The sequence below is a fragment of the Rhinichthys klamathensis genome, unplaced genomic scaffold, assembly GCF_029890125.1.
Source record: "Rhinichthys klamathensis goyatoka isolate OS25496 unplaced genomic scaffold, OSU_Roscu_1.1 h1tg000093l_1, whole genome shotgun sequence".
Taxonomy (NCBI): Eukaryota; Metazoa; Chordata; class Actinopteri; order Cypriniformes; family Leuciscidae; genus Rhinichthys; species Rhinichthys klamathensis.
The window spans coordinates 3,304,757-3,327,695 of NW_026606632.1; the positions used below are offsets into that span (position 1 = coordinate 3,304,757).

The window sequence follows — 22,939 nt, forward strand, 5'->3', positions numbered from 1 at the left end:
TCCATGCGTCAGGTCTTAAAGTGACAGCAGCCTAATAATCCTGCTGCCAAATTATGAGATATTACTACAAATATGGGTAACACTTTACAATAAGGTTTCATTTGTTAATGGATTAACTAACATAAACTAACAATGAGCGATATTTTTTTTACAGTATGTATTACTCTTTGTTCATGTTAGTTAATAAAAATACAGTTGTTCATTGTTTGTCCATGTTAGTTCACAGTGCATTAACTAATGTTAACAAATTACAACTTGATTATAACTGATTATTGGAAATATAATCTGCTATAATTTAAGTGGATATACAGTTACATGGTGTTCTTTGTGCTATGAAAGTTATAACAACCACTAGTATTATGTATTATTAACTGTTCTTACAATCATTCAAGATAGGATACAACATAATATTATAATTTTTTTTGGCATTATGTTTACATTATAATGCTTTAAGAATACCCTGGTAGTGGATTATAAATACAGGCTTCATAGAAAGTGTTACGCTGAAGTTATATAATAAACAGTAGGTATCACACTCAATCTAGCGCAATACTATTGTTTCATGTCTACAGAATTCTATAAAAATCTAGAACTTTGAGTAAATGCAGCAGACGTACCCTTGTTTCTGTGAGCACTTTGGACATTGTGGAAGAGTCTTTGTTCTTCAGGAGGGCATGGGAAATTTGAGAATTATTCTTTGGTCAAATTAAATACAGCACATGATTTAACCCTACAAAAATACTAGAAGCAGAAGGACAACGTGGGAACAAAACTACTACATGTGGGCAGAAACTCTGAACTATGGATCACAAATTGACACCACTGGCTGCAGAGATTACAGTGGTGAAAAAATGATTAATAAATCAATTGCAGAGCCGCATGATCTGAATAAACAGCATCAAATAACAGGTGAAATCAGAGATTATGCTTGACAGGTACAGCTAGTTACTTAGCAACTGAGCTCATTCTGCTAATCTAAGCTCCATAATACAGCACATTGAAAAACATAAAGGGGAGAGGAAAGGAGGCTGTCTGAAGGACGGAAAACACGTGCCTTGTGTCGCAGATGGGAACGCACAACAGCAAACTGCAGACAGAGTGACAACTGCATTAATTACACACATTCATTTCACAAAACCTGTAAAACAGTTCATCGTTCCAGCAAGAACACAGAATGTATATACACCTAAAGAAATGCACCTACAGAACGTTTAATTCTTCATAATGGCCCGTTCACACCAAGAAAGATAACTATAACAATAACTATAAATCGATAACTAATAATGTTCTGTTTAATAAGCTATATACAGCTAGAACGTCTGCTGTTCTTTAAAGTCTGATGGATTCTGATATAGTTCATCAGCTGGGAAAAAAAATATAATATAAGTTATGATAGTTAGAAGTTTTTTTTTTTTACAAAGTTTTATAATGTTCTCTGTGGTCAACTTATAATGTTAGCAAGATTTTCACATGAAAATATCAACATTTTGATATTTTCTATCCTGTTTTTGACCCTCTGTTTAAAAAAAAACCCCCACTATATTTCGATGGGAGTGCCACATCCAAGACTTGGAAGTAAACGGCCGCTATGATTGGGTATAAATATTGAATATTAAAACACATTTCAACATCTCCGCCAATATACCTGTGGAATTGTTTTGAAAACTTGAAAAATGTGAACTAGTGAAATTCAGCCATACATTATTGAGCCTGATCCTGAATCAGAAGACACTGAACCTATACCTCAAATACCAATACTCCAGTCTGCAAAAGAGTGGTAATCTTTATTTATATGTATTCCTCATGTGTATAGCACAGTCTGTAAGATGTCTGCTAAAGATCTGGTCATCTGGAAATCATCTGCTGTGTAAAAACATCTGATAAACGTCTTAGAAAAAGCAGTTATGCATTCTAAATCTTAATCATCTTAAAGTCATCTTTTAAATGTCTATATGACATCTAACAGGAATCGTCGTAGAGATGTATTGCAGATGAGCAAACACTCTAAAAAATGCATCTTGCAGACACCAAATAGACATCCCCGAGATGGACTTGTGCTATCAATTGTATTACATTATATTAGTGTTGAAACAAAGACGCTACAAAAAGGTGTTTATCTCGGTACATAGTTGAAACATTTGCCAAATGTGAAACATGTATGCATATTTTATATGCTGGCTAGCCTTTCTTGTGGTAAATAAAGTTGAAGTACTTGGAAGTACTTGGAGTAAACACAGTTATAGTTGACAAGATAACTTATGGTGTTTTGTGTAAACGAATTATGAATAAATATAATGACCATTGTTTGTTTGTGACCATCGTTCCTATATTCATCGTTCATCATTTACAGTAAAGTGAAAGTAAAGTGAGTACATATCAAACGATCTGTAACAGACAAAGCAATAGCACGAACCGTGTCTTACTGACACAATCTGGCTGGAAATTCGTTTAAAATAAAGTTCATTCACGCTTTCTTGAAGTTAGGATGTTGTATAAGGAAGGCAATTCAAAGACTGTCTTTCCACAATTTAGCATCTCAAAACCTCTTGTAATCCTCAGAGGCGTCTCTATCGGTTTGTTGTTTTAGTAATCCTGTGTTTGCATGTGTTTCGTATTTACTACTAAATGACATGCGCAAATCGGTGGGCGGGGCTAAAGAGGCAATGATGGTGTTGATCTTCTTCTGCACAGATGGTCTTTTACGAAGCCATGCAAGAAAAAAAAAATCATCTGCATGATTTACTAATTCGTTCCCTCGATTTATAAATCATGTGCATGATTTATAATTCGAGGGAACGGAATAGTAAATTGTGCGCACAGTTTAGCAAACCGAAGGAACGAATTAGTAAATCGTGCTCACAATTTAGCCTATATTTTAGCCTACCTATTTTTTTCCTGCATGTCATTTGCGGGGCTCCGTAGTCTTTCATCGCAATATGACATAATAAAATGTGACAAAATCCGAAATAAGTCATTTTGGCAGCTTGTTTTCAATAAAATCTGCTTTTGTACTAATGAGAAAGTTTTGAGTTCTGAAACGTATCGGATATTTTTATAGTACAAATACCCCTTATATTTCAAAAGTAAGAAATTTAATATCTTATGTCTTATCTTATATGACCCCTTTAAAACTAAAACCATTAAAAACAAAAAAAAAATCCTACTTAATAATATATATATATATATATATATATATTTAATTTCTTTATTTAATTTCTTTATTTCAGTTAATGGCCAAGGAAACATTTCTCTTTTTCATTTAGTTTACAAACCAAATCTAAAAAACAAAAAAAAAACAAAAAACTATATAGACATTAAAAATTACAACAGCATTACTAAACCTTTAACAAAAATGAAACCTGAAATAAAAACTATAACACTATCTCAGTGAGACTAAAATAATTCTGAGTTTGATAGTTGTGGTGTGGACTTCCCTATTTTCATACAATTTGAAAGATTATTAAAACTTTAGTTATAGTTATCATCCTTGTGAATGGGCCTTAAGGGCGCAACCCAAAATGTAGTATGGGTGACCAACACCATGAAAAGCATTTCTAGTGTTCATAATGACATTGGAAACCGGTAATGCTGAATCTAAGCGACTGCAGTACAAGACCATTGTCAAATTTGGCCAGTAAAAATGTGTACCCTTATTTCTTTTTAAAACTTTGTCCTCCAGGTTAAGACTTTGGTGTCAGGGTCAGGCTTTGCTTTGTCTTATTCATTGTTGAAGACACATGTATCGACTGTACATATGCTTGCAGAAACTGCACTGAAAAGTTGCAAGCTTTTGACATGTGACCCAGAGAAAATTAAAAAAAAAAACTGAGCAGAATTCCAGAATTAGAATCGGGAATTCTCTAGCTACTGCATAAGAGTTCGACCTTAATCCAATTCAAATGACAGGGAGCTTAGCATATTGAACCCATTCAAACAGATCTCCTCAGGCTCACTGTAAATACGTCGGTCCCGTCATCAGGCTGGCAAATCACAGACAGGGAAGTTCCTATTAATTCTCATATGATGGTGATGTGTCAGTTATCCCATTCCTCATCAGAATAAAAATATCTAAACCAGTGCTGTGAGTCAGCGGCCAGACAGACAGACACGCGTCGATTGTGTTCTGTCGTGGTGCACAGTTTCCTAAGCCATTTAAAGTCTTACAGCCCTCATGACTATACAAAAGAGCCTTTCAGAAATCACATGAAGTCCGTACACACCATATCACAGTTGGACACACCATATCGCGTTCAGTTTAGAAATATAAGATAAAATCAGGGTCTGGATGTTTGTGTCGATGCATGTTCACACCTTAACGTTGAATGTCTGCTGGTTCTGGAGATGCTGTTGCCTGTGACAGCTGATGAGAGGCTGTTCCCTCCATGCAGATCTTCAATCGATCGACTCCAGGCTTTAGATTTATCCACCGAGTTATCTGTGCTGTTCTCAGAACTGTCACCATCATACCTGTGAAATATAGAACAACAGATCCTCAGAATAAGAGTAACCCAAAAAGAGAATCCCCATATATCCTATTTACTTTATTTATCTGTGGCCATGGGACTTCTGCTCATATGCGCACAGCAAAAATGTTAATTCTATTTTCTTTTTTAAATAACAAAATAAATGTACTTAAAGGAGCAGTTCACTTTAACATGAAAATTCCCCCATGATTTACTCACCCTCAAGCCATCATAGGTGTATATGACTTTCTTCTTTCAGACGAATACAATCGGAGTTGTTAATAAACACCCTGACGCTTCCAAGCTTTATAATGGCAGGGCATTGCAACCATCAGTTTGAAGCTCAAAAAAAGTGCACCATCCATTATACTTTGTTTATCTAAAATCATAAGAACTCAACAAGGCTCTGGGGGGGGTAATACAAACCTTCTGAAGCAAAGTGATGAGTTTGTGTAAGAAAAATATTCATATTTAAAACTTTATAAAGTAAAATAACTAGCTTCCGTCCAAACGGACATACGGATTCGACTTAAAGCTCAACTTATGCGAGTAATGTGACGTACTGCTGATATTCCCTCTACGCCATGTCGCACTACACTACTTCTGACGTCATAAGTTGCGTGAGTTGCGCTTTAGGCGTAAGTAGACTGCGTATGGCCGTTTGGCTGGAAGCTAGAATTTTACTTTCTAACGTGTTAAATATGAATCTTTTTCTTACACAAACTCTTCGCTTGGCTTCAGAAGGCCTTTATTAACCCCCCAGAGCCGTGTGGAGCACTTTTATGATGGATAGATGCACTTTTATGATGGATAGATGCACTTTTATGATGGATAGATCCACTTCAAACTGATGGTTCCACCTAGGATGGCTTGAGGGTGAGTAAATCATGTTTCATTTTAAAGTGAACTACTCCTTTAAGAAAGAGTATGTGCTGCATTAATACTTAGTTTCAGAAAATATACTAGAAACATGAAATGTATATAATAAAAATACTTGCGTTATTAGACGTTAATGGCTAATTTTTAACGTGAGAAACAAATCTAATTTAACATCAGTGGACACTGTATGTTGTGTGTATACATGTGCATACATTTTAGCATGAAAACATTTAGAAAATCTATGTATTTGATCATTTTATTATTATTATTATTATTTGAAAGAAATGAATACCGTAATTCATTAAGGATGCATTAAATTGATAAAAATCATTTAAATATTTCTTACAATGTTACAAATAAAAATCTATAAATGTTATTTTCGTTCTTTTGAACATTCTACTCATCAAATAATGTATCACAAATGTATCATGGTTTCAACAAAAATATATAAGCTCAACTGTTTTCAACATTGATAATAATAGCAATTTTTGAGCAGCAAATCAGCATAGAATGACTTCTGAATGATCATGTGACACTGAAGAGTAATGATGCTGTAAATTCAGCTTTGTCATTACAGGAATAATTTAGCATTTTAAAATATATTCAAATAGAAACAGTTATTTTAAATGGTAAAATATCGCAATATTACTGTGTTTACTGTATTTTTTGATCATATCAATGTAGCCTTGGTGAGCACGAGACACCAAATACAAAAAAAAAAGTGTTTCTAGTGTCTTGTATTGATAAAAGTTTATTTTGTCTTCCCCAAAACACTAAAACAAAATTTCTTATCAGGTTGTAAAGAGCTATTTGTTTGTAAATGGGATCTTGTGACTTGATCTGATCTTAGTGAACAGGCTGCACACACTCTCTAACACACACACACACACACCGGTCCACTCAGAGCAGCAGTAAGGCATGCAGTCAGACACAGAAGCGGACTGAGTGAAAGGAGCCATTGTGCTCATTGTGTTCATGTTCGGTACAATCACGGGTGACTTACGTGACAGCATACTGTGCAAACGAAAGATACTCCACCAACACATCCAAACCCTTATTCTCCTCATTCAGGAACTCCCGCACCCACCTAAACAGAGAGCGAGAGAGAGAAAGAGAAAGAGAGAAGAGAGAGAGACACCATTACAAAAAATACTAATGTAGTAGCCTACTATAATAATGTGACGGTATCTTTGATTTCCAAAAGTTGGAACAGCTACTCATTCTTTATTAATAATATTATATTACTGTTCTTCATCATACAGTACCATCATATCACTAATCATGCAGTAATTAAATTAGACAATCCAAGAGACTCTATAGAGCAGTGTGTTCAAAAACTGCACTTACATGCAGAGACAGACGTCATGAAATATGTATCATGGAACGGCGTCTCAGTAGCTTAAAAAAACAGCGTCAACTCAGTTCAGAGATTGAAAGCAAAAGTTTCATGTAGCTGGATTTCTCCCTCAGAGCTACAGCAATGAGAGATACTTCAAAGACATCGCAGAGACATCCCAGAATACCGCACACATACACATCGACAAAGACCACAAGGATCCCAGAAATGATCAAAAGCTGGTTTTCACCTCTTTTTTTTTTTTTTGGCAGTAAAAAGTAGGCCAGAACCTGAAAACCTTTCAGTTTTGATAATAGAATTATGATTGAAAAAGTACTAATGTCTCTATTTCTTTTCATTTTCTAATAAACAGTTTGACCCATACCGTAAGAGTTCATGTAATTATCTGTAAGTTATAGGAGCAGTATGAGGGAACTATGGAATTTGAAACTAGCTCACATGATCATATTGTGAAAGTGCCCCTATTGTGCTTTTTTTTAGATATTACCTTTCATGTAGTGTGTTATAGCGGTAGCTGTTTGTGAATGTAAAACGTCTGCAAAGTTTCAAAGATCAAAGTCCACAATAAATGGAGTTATTGTTAATCGGTTGTTGTTTTTCCCCCAAAATAAAGAACCAAATCTGAACTGCCTGAAACTAGTTGTCACTCGTCAGTAATTCCAGTCTTACTTGCTGGACAAACATGTAACAAATTTCCATAATTCCAGCCTATCTTCCAGATATCCAGTCTTCATTGTGGAAGTTAGTGTGCCATTCACAGGTTTATCTCCCCCAAAAGGGTAAACACTGACCCCCCAGGCACCAACCAAACATTGAGAGTGATCCGCTCAGATACATCAATCTCTTTCCAGCTCAACCTATAGAGTGAGTTTGGGGGTGTGGCTACTGTAGCAGGCGGAGCCAGAGGGTGTTTAGCTGGTGTGGGACCATGGCTGACGCGTAACATGGAAAAAGACATTCAGCTTCGGTAACAGAAGTTCAAGCCAAAATTTGCTGCATAAATGCAAAGGTGTCTTTTCCATGTTACGGTCTAAAGACCTTCAAAGATTAAACCGGTCATTAACATGGGCCATTGTGATGCAACGCTCTAAAATGGATGCTTCAAAACCATACAGCGGTGGTTTTCAACTCTGCCCTGCTGAAAAATTCAGACTAAACCAGCATGAATTAAATGCTGGTCCAGGCTGGTTTATGCTGGTTGGTGCTGGATAGTGCTGGTCTACCAGCATAGCCACGCTGTTCTCAAGGGAAATGGAGTTGGTAAAGCTGGTTCACCAGCATGGTTTTGCGGGGTTGAGTTTGAGTATGCAAGCAATATTTTGGGGACAGACATTGTTTTAGCTTGCACATTTCAATATTTTACACATTAAAACATGATTTATTGTAATATATAATAACTTTGTAATTTATTTTGCTACCTCTTTTAAAAGTAGAACTGAAAATTTTAATAGTTTTAAACATGATTATATTAATCACGGTCATCTGCAGTTTAGAATAACAAAGAACACATTTAAATTGGTACAACGTTTCAAAGGATCAACGTATTTGTCTCTTGTTTCAAAGGATCCGTACACAAATCAGTTAAAAGAGCTTGTGTACATTGCAAAACAATTTTTTTTTTTAAAGATAACAAAACAAAGAAGAAAGCCAAATAAACCATAATCATAAGCAGTTTGGTTATGGTCTGGTCATAGTTTGGTCAATAACAGGGATTATGCGAAGAGCTCTTTCTTATACAGTTAATAACTACTTGATAATAAAATTTGTGGTAATTTTAACTTGATAATAAACTTTCCTGTTTATTTATGAACTCCCATTTGTCACACACACACACACACACACACAACAACAGACAAACACAGAGTAAAGGTGAGGAAGTCCCCGGATGATCTACTATTTCCAGTGGATTTTTGAAGTGTGGATCCGTGCACACTATAACGGCTAATATTGCCCACAACCCATTGCATTTTGGAGGAGGGACTACAAACACGAGTTAAAAGTGTTAAAAATTGAGACGCAGCATGAGAGTCCATGAAAGTGAAACTAAAGATGAATGAGTCCAGATAACTGTGACAAAAAGCATGCACTTTCAACAATTGCCGAACGAATTCATTTAACCAATGTCAAGGACCAAGTGCCACTAAAGAGAACACTAATCACCATAATGATGACTTCAAACAGACGTCAAGCACTTTTGTACATGTACCATATCAAATAAATTAAGCCAAACTGGTTTGTAATAGTTAAAATGGCAATGCTCTTTGTGGAGTTGTTTAAGCATCCTCTAGTGAGATATTATTGTTTTTATCTGAGGCTGTGTGGCTGTGAGTCGTTGTAGTTGTGTTTCTGCTTGTCTCTTATCTTTTTCAGTTCTTGTTGTTGCTGTTATCTTTAGTGATTCTGCTTGTTAACCACAGGTGTCATCACTAATGGTCAATCGTCACTTGAAAAGTGAATCTACTGTATTTCACTAACTGCAACATTGCTTCAGTGTTCATTTTACTCTTTATAGATTGGGACCAGGGACCAGAACCAGGGTTGAGAACTACTGCCATACAGCATCACCATGCACTGGTTCAGAAAGACAAATGTACCAATGTTATAATGTTTACTTTGATGTGTCCAGTGTAAAAAGCCTCAAATATTTTTAAAGCCTAAAAAAATCCTCCTATTGCAGATATATTTGATGGGTTTATAACTCTCGTTTGCTCTACACAGAGTTTTAGACTAGTTAGTTTCTCACTTATGACACATAGCAACACAGCTAAAAGTATTCCTAATATGTTGACATTTCATTGAAAGTATCCTATTTTTACCTTTTGAGACATGCCTTTACAAGCACCCATGTTTGCGATTGAGTTGGGGGAGGCGAGACGCTCAAAATGGCGTTTGTAAGGTTGTTTGAAATATGCTTAATTTTCGCACTTCCGATAGGTGCCATTAGTGTCGCAAAAACGACATTCTTCACATTTAAGGTCTGTTCACCTATTTATTACATAATTCTGGGCAGTGTTGGGCAAGTTACTTTTAAAAAGTAATTAGTTACAGTTACTAGTTACTTCTTCCAGAAAGTAACTAAATTAGTTACCCAGTTACAAATTTTAAAAGTAACTAGTTACTTGAGAAAGTAACTATTGCGTTACTTTCAAGTAAAATTAAATTTTAAATGCTCAAATGTTACCCCACATCTACCCCTCTTTAACGGAACTTAAAATACATGTGCATGTTCAATTATTTATGATAAATCTGAATATTATAATGAAATGGACACTTATACAATACATTATTAACAGAAACATGAAACATTGTACACACATCAAAAAAAAAAAAAAATGTTGCTGTGGGACAAAGTGAGACTAGCCTCCAATCAAATGCCATGTATGTAGATATTATGTTTATATAGTGGATCAATGCAAATAACACAATAGATGTTTTGGAACTTTTGATATTTATTGCCCCTCAACAGGCCACAACTGGGCAAAATTAAATTAAGCTTGTTAAGATCGTCGCCATACCTGTCTCTCGTTGACTGACTGGCTTGTGTTGTTCCTTGTGTGTCCTGTCCTGTCCGACTATGCGTTATGATTCACAATTCATGAGCGTTAGCCGTTAGTGATGATGGGTCGTTCGCGAATGAGCGTTAGTGATGATGGATCGACTCGTTCGCGAATGAGCGTTAGTGATGATGGATCAACTCGTTCGCGAATGAGCTTTTGATGGGTCGTTCGTGATTCGCGAATGAGCCGACTCTAAGACCCGGCTCTTTTAGGTGAACGTCGGGAGCTGGCTCGCATATCTGAAGAGCCGACACTATTTTTACAAATTTAGCCTATAGAAATTAAATAATTATGTAATAAAAATTTAAATATTATAGTCAAAGTCATTTAAAGAGCCGTTTGTGAGCCAAAAGAGCCGGCTCTTTTCAGTGAGCTAAGTCAAAAGAGCCGAATGCCCATCACTACTATGCGTGCTTTCGAACACCCGCCCAACTCTACCTCTGATTGGCTTACGATGACATTTTACTCTACCTCAGCCAATCGTCAGCATTTATGCGCTTGTCTCGTGCTCTGCCCACTAACCAAGGAAGAACAGTAAAAAAAGTATTTGCCTCTCGCTCAGAGATCTAGTTGGTCTGATGAAAAAAAAAACAGCTTCATCAGTTATAGTAACGCGCCACATTTTTTGGCAGTAACGGTAACGGCGTTATTTAAATGAGAAGAGTAATCAATTAGATTACTCGTTACTGGAAAAAGTAATGCCGTTAGTAACGGCGTTATTTATAACGCCGTTATTCCCATCACTGATTCTGGGAAAGCTTAATTCAATGGCATGACAAGGCAAATATTGCACAATATTGTTATTTTTTGTTAATTGAGCCGGCTGTACGTTATCCCTTAAAATATAACTTTAACATAATGTACAGTACAAAAGGTGGAAACATTGTTGTAAAATGAGGAACAGATCTGAATCTCTTGTGGTAGCGTTCTGTTGTTTTGTGTTTGTCGAACCCTCTGTGAGCAGATAATACTGCCTTATCTAGATTAGCTAGATCATTTATGTAATCTAGTTTACTAGCATATGGTAGCTAAATCTCTGTACTCTGTCTCTGTCTATCTCCTCTTGGAGTATGTTTGTCTGGCCTGGACTGCCCTTGAAATAATGAAACCACAATAACAGTCATTTAGGGAATGACAAGGAAAGAGTGTGTGTTGTTTGCTACTGGAATATCAAATCTTCCCATTTTCCTGTTGTGACATTTTCCTGACCTCGCTGACTTCCGTCAGCCTTTCCACTTCCTGTAAATCCTAGTTCCCAGCATGTCTCTGCCTGCCGTCGTGTTTCTCACCGCTGCAATTTAAAAAAGTGTTTTGCTTTGTTTGTAGGACTGCGAAATTTGGTTTTCATTTATCAATATGGCAACAAAATACTTTACTTTACATTACAACTGTAAAATGACAATACTAATATGTATTTTAAAACATGTAATGTGCACCACAAGATACACACTCTTAAGTCAAGTGTAGGGGATTGGTGTGGAATTCCCACTTAATGTTTGGGGGGGTTAGGGGGTGAGGTTAGAAATCATGTTCCTTTGGTAGAAATCACTCAAGGGGGAAAGGGTCCCCATCGGGTGGGGCCCTTAGGGGAGATCCTTATGGGCCCTCCATGCCTCTGGGCCCCCTGTTCACAGTCCCCTTCTTATGTATGTTGAGTTTTTTAAAAATGTGCAAATGTTAATATTTACATGTAAAACTGATATTATTATACAGTATTTAGTTGAATACATATTTGCATTTTTAACTAGATATTTTTTTAACACAGCTCATTGTATGGTAGAACAGGGGTGTTCAACCCTTCTCCTGGAAGACTATCATTCTGCAGAGTTTAGCTCCAACCCTGATCAAATCTAACCTAAGTCTTCAGGATTCCTTAAAAATTATATATTGTGTCATAGATTACTGTTGTGTCATAAATTATATATTAAATATATGCTAGATTAAATATAGCTCAAGAGTTAGAGTTGCTCAACCCTGAGGTTGAAGATGAGACTGTTTAGCAGTGAAAAATTATAAGATATGTAGATGTCTCAATTTTAGGACACAAACAAATTATACATGCAGCATATTTTGCATATTACATATTTTTTGCATCAAGTAAATCATAGAAATATTGATGACTTTGGCTTTTTTATACTTTAATAGGGCAACATATCCTGGGAGATACAACTCATAAAATCCAAAATATATCAAATAAATAAAAAATTCCTTTGCATAACTCCAGATGTTATATATATAAAAAATACATTAAATGACTTTTTGCTGATCATTTTCCACTCTTGCTGTTGAAGGGTTAATTTTTTCAAACATTAACCATCAATTTTTTTTTTAATGGAAAACCACAGGGAGCCCTTAAAGCTTCTCTTTTGTTGATAAGCGCTTCCCATTGCAATTTGGGGAAGATGGTTGGCCCATGCTATGGTCCAAAATGCGTGTTAAAGTGACGCAAACTCAGAGCAGATGCAGAGATGGAGTTACTGTGAACCAAACTGCTCTGAGACTTTGAAAACACTGGCGGATCATCATGGGATTCCTCCAGGATAGGTTTGAGAAGCTGCCATTTTTACCCCGAATGTGCAAGGCTTCCAGTGCTAGCCAATTCCAGTTAATTTAGCTGTATAGATAGTTTATGCTGCTTGATATTCCAAAATTAATATTTACCCATTAGTTTAATTTATTATGGGAATCACACTGGTTTGTAGCACAAACTGTTTTGAAGCTTATTATATCTATCGTGAATTATGAACCTATAGCTCCTTTAAGCATTGCGCCATGTGTGGTCGCATTCTGTGTCATCAGTGCCTTACGTCTGTCACTTGCAGACCTCAGTTGTAACGAGTGGTTATTTGAGTTACTGTTGCCTTTCTATCAGCTCGAACCAGTCTGGCCATTCTCCTCTGACATCTGGTATCAACAAGGTATTTTCACCCACAGAACTGCCACTCACTGGATATTTTCTGTTTTTTAGACCATTCTCTGTAAACCCTAAAAATGGTTGTGTGTGAAAATCCCAGTAGATCAGCAGTTTCTGAAATACTCAGACCAGCCCGTCTGGCGCCAACAACCATGCCATGTTCAAAGTCACTTCCCCATTCTGATGCTCAGTTTGAACTTCAACAGATCTTCTTGACAATAGGTATGTTTGACTTAGTGGCGCTGTGGAGACTGATCGGTGTATGACATCAAAGCAGACGGTTGTGTATGCTTTTGAATCGCTCTCGCTGTATTTAGATGTCAAACACCAGATGTGCCCAATCCTGCTCCTGGAGGGCCCTGTCCTGCAGAGTTCAGATCCAACCCAAATTAAACACACCTGAACCAGCTAATCAAGGTCTTACTAGACATTCTAGAAACTTTCGGGCAGGTGTGTTAAAGGATTAATTAGGGCCCAAGCCTTGAAAAGGCGAAGGCCCTATTGTTTTCCTAAGGATTATTATTTATTATTATTATTATTATTATTATTATTATTATTATTATTATTATTTTACTACCTTTTGGGCACTTTTGGGGGCCTTAACGTGCTCGAAAACTCTTGAAACTTTGCACACATCTCAGAACCCGTGGCCATCAGGGCCGGGCTGAAGCTGGTACCCGGGCGTGGCAGGGGGGCTCGACAGCGCCCCCTGGAACGGGGTTTGAACACTTGGTCCATAAATCAAACACGCTTTCATGTAATAATATGAAACTCAGTACACATATAGATCTCATCGGTTCATATATACTTCATGCTCTTACTTTTTACCCCAGCCCAACAGGAAGTCGGCTATTAAGGGTTGTTTGGAAAACACATGCAATGGAATGTGAAATACTCCTCCTAGAGAATTCAAACACACGGCACGAAACTCGGTCAGCATGAAGTCAAGACACTGAGGATGAAAAATTGCCAGGGGATTTTTGATATCTCGAACGGTTTGGCCGTGGCGAGTAAACGAAATTATGGCGAGAAACGTGAAACAGGAAGTGTGTTATAACTACTGCATACATTAACTAATCTTGATGAAACTTCAGCAGTGTGTTCGTTGTAAGAGCCCGATCACATGGATGTGACTATTGTGAGTCAAAGTTATAGCGCCACCAACTGGCAGCAGGAAGTGTGTCACTTTCAAAATGCTTTTAAATCACCCTCTTATTTTTACCCGATTTGCTTCAAACTTCATGTGCATAATGTAGACACACGCCAGATGTAGACCTGTGAAAGGATTATTGATATCTTAGATACTGTTGCCATGGCAATGCATCAAACATTAATATTCCTTTTTTTAAGCTTTTTCATGCTTTTTTATGCTTTCGGGCACTTTTGGGGTTCTTAACGTGCTCGAAAACTCTTGAAACTTTGCACACGGGACAAAACCTGCGGCCATCAGGGCCAGGCTGAAGCTGGTACCCGGGCGTGGCAGGGGGGCTCGACAGCGCCCCCTTGAACGGGTCAGACAATTTGGTCCATATATCCAACACGCTTTACCCTATTTGCTTCAAACTTGATGTGTATAATGTAGACACAAGCCAGATGTAGACCTGTGAAAGGATTGTTGATATCTTAGATGCTGTTGCCGTGACAACGCATCAAACTTTAATATTCTTTTTGGATACTTTTGAGATTCTTAGCGCACTTTTGGGGCCCTTACATGCTCAAAAACTCTTGAAACTTTGCACACGGGTCAGAAACCGCGGCCATCAGGGCCGGGCTGAAGCTGGTACCCGGGCGTGGCAGGGGGGCTCGACAGCGCCCCCTGGAACGGGGTCCGAAAACTTGGTCCATAAATCAAACAGGCTTTACCCGATTTGCTTCAAACTTGATGTGTATAATGTAGACACACGCCAGATGTAGACCTGTGAAAGGATTGTTGATATCTTAGATGCTGTTGCCGTGACAACGCATCAAACTTTAATATTCTTTTTGGATACTTTTGAGACTCTCAGCGCACTTTTGGGGCCCTTAACATGCTCAAAAACTCTTGAAACTTTGCACACGGGTCAGAACCCGCGGCCATCAGGGCCGGGCTGAAGCTGGTACCCGGGCGTGGCAGGGGGGCTCGACAGCGCCCCCTGGAACAGGGTCCGAAAACTTGGTCCATAAATCAAACACGCTTGAATGTAATAATATGAAACTCGGTACACATATAGATCTCATCGATTCATATATCCTTTGTACTTTTACTTTTTACCCCAGCCCAACAGGAAGTCGGCTATTATGGTTTGTTTGGAAGCGTATGCCCCTGGAATTCGATATACTCCTCCTAGAGAATTCAACCAATCGCCACGAAACTCGGTCAGCATGAAGTCAAGACATTGAGGATGAAAAGTTGCCAGGGGATTTTTGATATCTCGAACGGTTTGGCCGTGGCGAGGAAACGAATTTATGGCGAATAAAGGAAACAGGAAGTGTGTTATAACTTCTGCATACATTAACTGATCTTGATGAAACTTCAGCAGTGTGTTCGCTGTAAGAGTCCGATCACATGGATGTGACTATTGTGAGTCAAAGTTATAGCGCCACCAACTGGCAGCAGGAAGTGTGTCACTTCCTAAAGGCTTTGAAATCACCCTCTTATTTTTACCCAATTTGCTTCAAACTTTATGTGTATAATGTAGACACACGGCAGATGTAGACCTGAGAAAGGATTATTGATATCTTAGATACTGTTGCCGTGGCAACGCATCAAACTTTATTATTCTTTGTTGATGCTTTTGAGACTCTTAACATACTTGAAATTGCATGAAACCGGACAGACACATCACATTTATTAGACAGTAGACATGTGCAGAGTTTCAGAAACGGGCATGGTGAGAGCAATTAGAGAATAATGTTTAAGTTTAAAAACAGCCAGAATGGTTGTTTAGTCAAATTTTTTTTTTTTCCAAATCATACATAGTGTTATACTGCCCTCTTGTGTTCAAAATCAGGTAAAAAGCAAAAGTAAAATAAGGACGTCTGCACAATTCATTAATAATGGTGCAGAGTAGAGTGAGCTTTTTCAATTAATTCCTATGGAAGTAGGAATGAACTAAACAACGTTCGCTCTGTTCTGCTCGTCCCTCACCGTGGGCGCGCAGAGTTATGAATGCCCGTGCAGCCGTGAGCATTTTAGTTTCATTTTAAAATTAGCGCCATTTCGGGGGACGTATTACTTTAATTTATTTAACAAAAACACAATGTTGTGTTTTATTGCGAGTGTACACAAATATAAGTAAACACTTTGACGTTTGAATGATGTCCTGTATGAAGAAAATGACGGAGTATGTTTCACTGTTCAATCGCGCTGAGCCACCCAGACCCCCACACACACACACTGACACACACACACACACACACACACACACACACACACACACACACACACACAATAATAAAACATTCAACCTAACATATACAAATTACACTGCTATGTTGAAATAGTCAGTAGTACAATTTGTATCATCAGTGTTGGGGTAGTTACTCAAAAAAGGTAATTAGTTACTAGTTACTAGTTACTTCTGTAAATTGTAATGAGATTACTTTACTAGTTACTGCGTTTGAAAAGTAACTTCACTACTTATTACTTTACTTTCCCGTTTCTTAATTTATGGACAAATATCATAGCCCTATCATCACTTTGCCTGTCTACATAGTGTTTATTGTATAAATATATACAAAATGGCATGTAAAACCATATGAAAGAACAATATCCCTGTCTGCACAAGGAAATATATCTCACTGTAAAATCCACAAACAACAGGATAAAGGAGGCTATGGTGCGGTCATTTTAAAATGGGGTCAACACACAAGTTTTAAAACACAGGCTTTGGGAAACATGAGAATAAACTCTTCTCCTGAGAACAAAACAAGCTTTTTATTCGACTCATGGCAATAAAAATAAAAAATGAAGTGGTCAATGAAAAATAATAAAATAAAGGTCACTTTTACATTTTTGATCTTAATTTAAAATGCATTTTTCTTGGCGATTCAATAGTCGGCAGGGGAAGCATTCCTCTACAATGAACCCTGCAACAAGCCTGTTCATTTTGTTTTGTGTTACCTGCTGTGCTCCAAGACTTGAGAAGAGTTTTTGTAACAGCGTGCGCGGCGCCGAATCCGAGGATGAACGACTTCAAGAAGCCGAATCTGCCCGAGCATGTAGCCTACGTCTCACCGTGACCGCATCGGCACACAGTTTGCGTGTCTAAATCAGTTGCTTATGTTTACAAAATGAGCCTACAATAGCATAATAAGCATTTTTAATAGAAAGATCCATGTTTTATCAAATGTCCACGAAACTTAATGAAATGTTTAGTGAAATTAGAAACCATTTAAGAGATCGTTGATTTAGTTCTATAGTCTACATACATGTTTTTATATCCACATTTTGTTCTAATGTCACAAGTAATAATCTCAGGGTTTACTGGATTTTACGTACACGATTCTTTTTGTAGTGTTATTGGTGGTGATGTAGCCTACTAAAATAAACATCGTCACGTGTGGACCTTTCTTCTTCTCACCGTTGATTCCTGATGGTTAAGAGGACAATTACTCGAGTCGCCCCGTCGTTTCACAGAATAGTACAATGGCGAGCGCGTCGAGTATAAACGCCTCGTCCGTTTGGGGAGGTGCGCGTGCAGTCAGCGGAGACTCGCGCTGCAGAGACCCCCTGTCTCCGTCTCCGTCTCCATTTCCCTCTCTCCTTCGCACCGGCAGCTATGTCACTCAAATCGATCTCTATGGCAACGGTGCGCACGCACCACTAGACAGAACTTTACACACAAGCAAACACGGCTTGGGTAACGCAGGAAAGCGCGTTCCTATAGTATAGTAAAGTAGTGTAGTTACCGATATTTTTAGTGTAATGCGTTACTTTACTTCGTTACCCAAAAAAGTAATATCGTTACTGTAATCCGTTACTTTGTAACTCGTTACCCCCAACACTGTGTATCATTCACAGTAAGCACCGCTCCACTGTGATTTTTCCAAGCACATTTTTGCACAAGTGAAGAGGATGATTTTTTCCGTCGATATTGGAACGTGAGTGAAGTACAAAGCCTGTAATAAAGAATAGTTTAGCATCCAAATACATCGCAAATGTTGCAACATTTAGATTCTAAAGAGAGATTTACGTGAGCCTAACACCACTTACTTTTACTTTTGTTTTAAATTATTTCGTTTTGGCTTTATTATAGTTATTTTTTTATTCGTGTTCTGTTCTGAATATCATTAAATTTAAAGGATTTGTTGTGGAATATTTTGAGTGTATAATCAAGTAACACTAAACCGTCACTAGGTGTCGCCAGGCGACCGTCTTAATGAGCGGGTCATTGATTCATTCGTTCAAACGATTCGTTTGAACGACTGAGTCATTCATGAATGAGACAGATGTTTATGGATCGGTCATTGAATCTTTGAGTCAACCAATTTGTTCAAAATGCTGAATCATTCAGTAATGAGAAAACACGTTGCTGTGAGATGCAATGGTTCTGCTGTGATCTTTGTTTAACTATTTTCGCTGCTGAAACAGAAGAACAGTCAATATTGCATCTAAAATGTAAGTGACTTGACACGTGTGTGTGTGTGTGTGTGTGTGTGTGTGCGTGTGAGTGCGTGCGTGCGTGCGTGTGTGTGTGTGTGTGTGTGTGTGTGTGTGTGTGTGTGTGTGTGTGTGTGTGTGTGTGTGTGTGTGTGTGTGTGTGTGTGCAATCAATCCCAGGTAAGAGGCATGAATAATGAGAATTGGACTTCTAGGAGTGAGGTTAATATTCCGGAGACGGTTCCCTCGGATTGTGAAAAGGAGGCGGCGCGGGAGTGGCCAGGCATTGCGCTTCTTCTATTTCAAAGTTTAAAACAATGCTAATATCATTTTTTTGAACGATTTCATTACAAATGTTTATTTTATATATTTATAAAATATTATAAAATATAATAACTATGTTCTGTCCTATTAACAAAAGACAGGCAATGTACTATTAACAAATGTTAATAGTTTTTTAAAAGTTAAAATGATACTTTATGCATTTGTTTTGTGTCAGATGATTAACAATATAAATTAAACAAAGCTTAAAACAAACAAAATAATAAAACGAAAACAAAGCTTGAACATTTTATTTAATTGAAAAGCCTTTTTGAAATAAAATGTGTTTTTTTCCCTCTGAAATAGCAAAAGCATCGCACACTTAGCTGTACCTGCTCTAAATAAATAATAGTATTTAAATAAAAATACAAAATCGAAATAAATAAATTATATAAAACAAAATCAAATCAAAGAAAATAAATCTTATTAAAGTTATGCAGGCACACATTTAACAATAATTTTCAAGTGACAAATAAAATCAATCAAAATTCCTTACACATGGAGTTAATCCTGACGATTCCTGAGGCGCCTTTCCTCATGACACTCGCTTTTTTTTTCGAAGATATATTTTCTTTGGTTTGATTTTGTTTTTGTAATAATTTATTTTATTTAGTTCGATTTTGTATTTTTATTGAATTACTATTTTTTATTTAGAGCAGGTACAGCTAGTGTGTGATGCTTTTGCTATTTCAGAGGAAAACAATAATTGTATTTAATTAATAATTTTTGTTTCAGTCCACCATATAATTATGTTGTGTTTGATCTATGGAAAAAAGTTAGTTGTGAAATGGTTGAATATTAACAAAAGTTAATAGTTTTTTACAAGTTAGAATAATACGATATATATATATAAACAAGCCGGTGGCACCGCCACCCCGGTGCCTTTAGGGTTACTGTGCATGACGGGCAATATCGTAACTCCGCTTTGACCTTTGAGAAGATGTGTGCTATAGAGCTTGCATTGGTGTGGGCTCTGCAAAAGTGTGTGTGTGTGTGTGAGGCGTGATTGAACAATGTAGACATATATATATATATATAAAGGCACCAGGGTGGCGGTGCCACCGGCTTGTTTATATATATATATATATATATATATATATATATATATATATATATATATATATATATATATATGAATATAGCTGCGAGCAGCGATGAAGGGCCAAAGCCGGCGGCACCGCCACTCCGGTGCCTTTAGGTAACTAAAGGCACCGGGGTTGCGGTGCCACCGGCTTGGGCCCGTAATCGCTGCTCGCAGCTATATTTAGGGCCCAAGCCTTGAAAAGGCGAAGGCCCTATTGTTTTCCTAAGGATTATTAGGGCCCAAGCCTTGAAAAGGCGAAGGCCCCTATTGTTTTCCTAAGGATTATTAGGGCCCAAGCCTTGAAAAGGCGAAGGCCCTATTGTTTTCCTAAGGATTATTATTTATTATTATTAGGGCCCAAGCCTTGAAAAGGCGAAGGCCCTATTGTTTTCCTAAGGATTATTATTTATTATTATTATTATTATTATTTTACTACCTTTTGGGCACTTTTGGGGGCCTTAACGTGCTCGAAAACTCTTGAAACTTTGCACACATCTCAGAACCCGCGGCCATCAGGGCCGGGCTGAAGCTGGTACCCGGGCGTGGCAGGGGGGCTCGACAGCGCCCCCTGGAACGGGGTTTGAACACTTGGTCCATAAATCAAACACGCTTGCATGTAATAATATGAAACTCAGTACACATATAGATCTCATCGGTTCATATATACTTCATGCTCTTACTTTTTACCCCAGCCCAACAGGAAGTCGGCTATTAAGGGTTGTTTGGAAAACACATGCAATGGAATGTGAAATACTCCTCCTAGAGAATTCAAACACACGGCACGAAACTCGGTCAGCATGAAGTCAAGACACTGAGGATGAAAAATTGCCAGGGGATTTTTGATATCTCGAACGGTTTGGCCGTGGCGAGTAAACGAAATTATGGCGAGAAACGTGAAACAGGAAGTGTGTTATAACTACTGCATACATTAACTAATCTTGATGAAACTTCAGCAGTGTGTTCGTTGTAAGAGCCCGATCACATGGATGTGACTATTGTGAGTCAAAGTTATAGCGCCACCAACTGGCAGCAGGAAGTGTGTCACTTTCAAAATGCTTTTAAATCACCCTCTTATTTTTACCCGATTTGCTTCAAACTTCATGTGCATAATGTAGACACACGCCAGATGTAGACCTGTGAAAGGATTATTGATATCTTAGATACTGTTGCCATGGCAATGCATCAAACATTAATATTCCTTTTTTTAAGCTTTTTCATGCTTTTTTATGCTTTCGGGCACTTTTGGGGTTCTTAACGTGCTCGAAAACTCTTGAAACTTTGCACACGGGACAAAACCCGCGGCCATCAGGGCCAGGCTGAAGCTGGTACCCGGGCGTGGCAGGGGGGCTCGACAGCGCCCCCTTGAACGGGTCAGACAATTTGGTCCATATATCCAACACGCTTTACCCTATTTGCTTCAAACTTGATGTGTATAATGTAGACACAAGCCAGATGTAGACCTGTGAAAGGATTGTTGATATCTTAGATGCTGTTGCCGTGACAACGCATCAAACTTTAATATTCTTTTTGGATACTTTTGAGATTCTTAGCGCACTTTTGGGGCCCTTAACATGCTCAAAAACTCTTGAAACTTTGCACACGGGTCAGAAACCGCGGTCATCAGGGCCGGGCTGAAGCTGGTACCCGGGCGTGGCAGGGGGGCTCGACAGCGCCCCCTGGAACGGGGTCCGAAAACTTGGTCCATAAATCAAACAGGCTTTACCCGATTTGCTTCAAACTTGATGTGTATAATGTAGACACACGCCAGATGTAGACCTGTGAAAGGATTGTTGATATCTTAGATGCTGTTGCCGTGACAACGCATCAAACTTTAATATTCTTTTTGGATACTTTTGAGACTCTCAGCGCACTTTTGGGGCCCTTAACATGCTCAAAAACTCTTGAAACTTTGCACACGGGTCAGAACCCGCGGCCATCAGGGCCGGGCTGAAGCTGGTACCCGGGCGTGGCAGGGGGGCTCGACAGCGCCCCCTGGAACGTGGTTTGAACACTTGGTCCATAAATCAAACACGCTTGCATGTAATAATATGAAACTCAGTACACATATAGATCTCATCGGTTCATATATACTTCATGCTCTTACTTTTTACCCCAGCCCAACAGGAAGTCGGCTATTAAGGGTTGTTTGGAAAACACATGCAATGGAATGTGAAATACTCCTCCTAGAGAATTCAAACACACGGCACGAAACTCGGTCAGCATGAAGTCAAGACACTGAGGATGAAAAATTGCCAGGGGATTTTTGATATCTCGAACGGTTTGGCCGTGGCGAGTAAACGAAATTATGGCGAGAAACGTGAAACAGGAAGTGTGTTATAACTACTGCATACATTAACTAATCTTGATGAAACTTCAGCAGTGTGTTCGTTGTAAGAGCCCGATCACATGGATGTGACTATTGTGAGTCAAAGTTATAGCGCCACCAACTGGCAGCAGGAAGTGTGTCACTTTCAAAATACTTTTAAATCACCCTCTTATTTTTACCCGATTTGCTTCAAACTTCATGTGCATAATGTAGACACACGCCAGATGTAGACCTGTGAAAGGATTATTGATATCTTAGATACTGTTGCCATGGCAATGCATCAAACATTAATATTCCTTTTTTTAAGCTTTTTCATGCTTTTTTATGCTTTCGGGCACTTTTGGGGTTCTTAACGTGCTCGAAAACTCTTGAAACTTTGCACACGGGACAAAACCCGCGGCCATCAGGGCCAGGCTGAAGCTGGTACCCGGGCGTGGCAGGGGGGCTCGACAGCGCC

General features: G+C 38.2%; 1 protein-coding gene across 4 annotated transcripts in view; it reads right to left on the reverse strand.

Annotated features, from left to right (window-relative positions):
• fmnl2a (formin-like 2a) overlaps positions 1–22,939 on the reverse strand; it is a 156,269-nt gene that overhangs the window by 40,860 nt on the left and 92,470 nt on the right. For all 4 annotated transcript variants that reach the window (XM_056252243.1, XM_056252244.1, XM_056252245.1 and 1 more), the window contains exons 5-6: positions 6,346–6,429; positions 4,312–4,467 (exon numbers count right to left, since the gene is read on the reverse strand). In XM_056252243.1, coding sequence (XP_056108218.1) covers positions 4,312–4,467; positions 6,346–6,429 — 240 coding nt within the window. The remainder of the gene's footprint in view (positions 1–4,311; positions 4,468–6,345; positions 6,430–22,939) is intronic.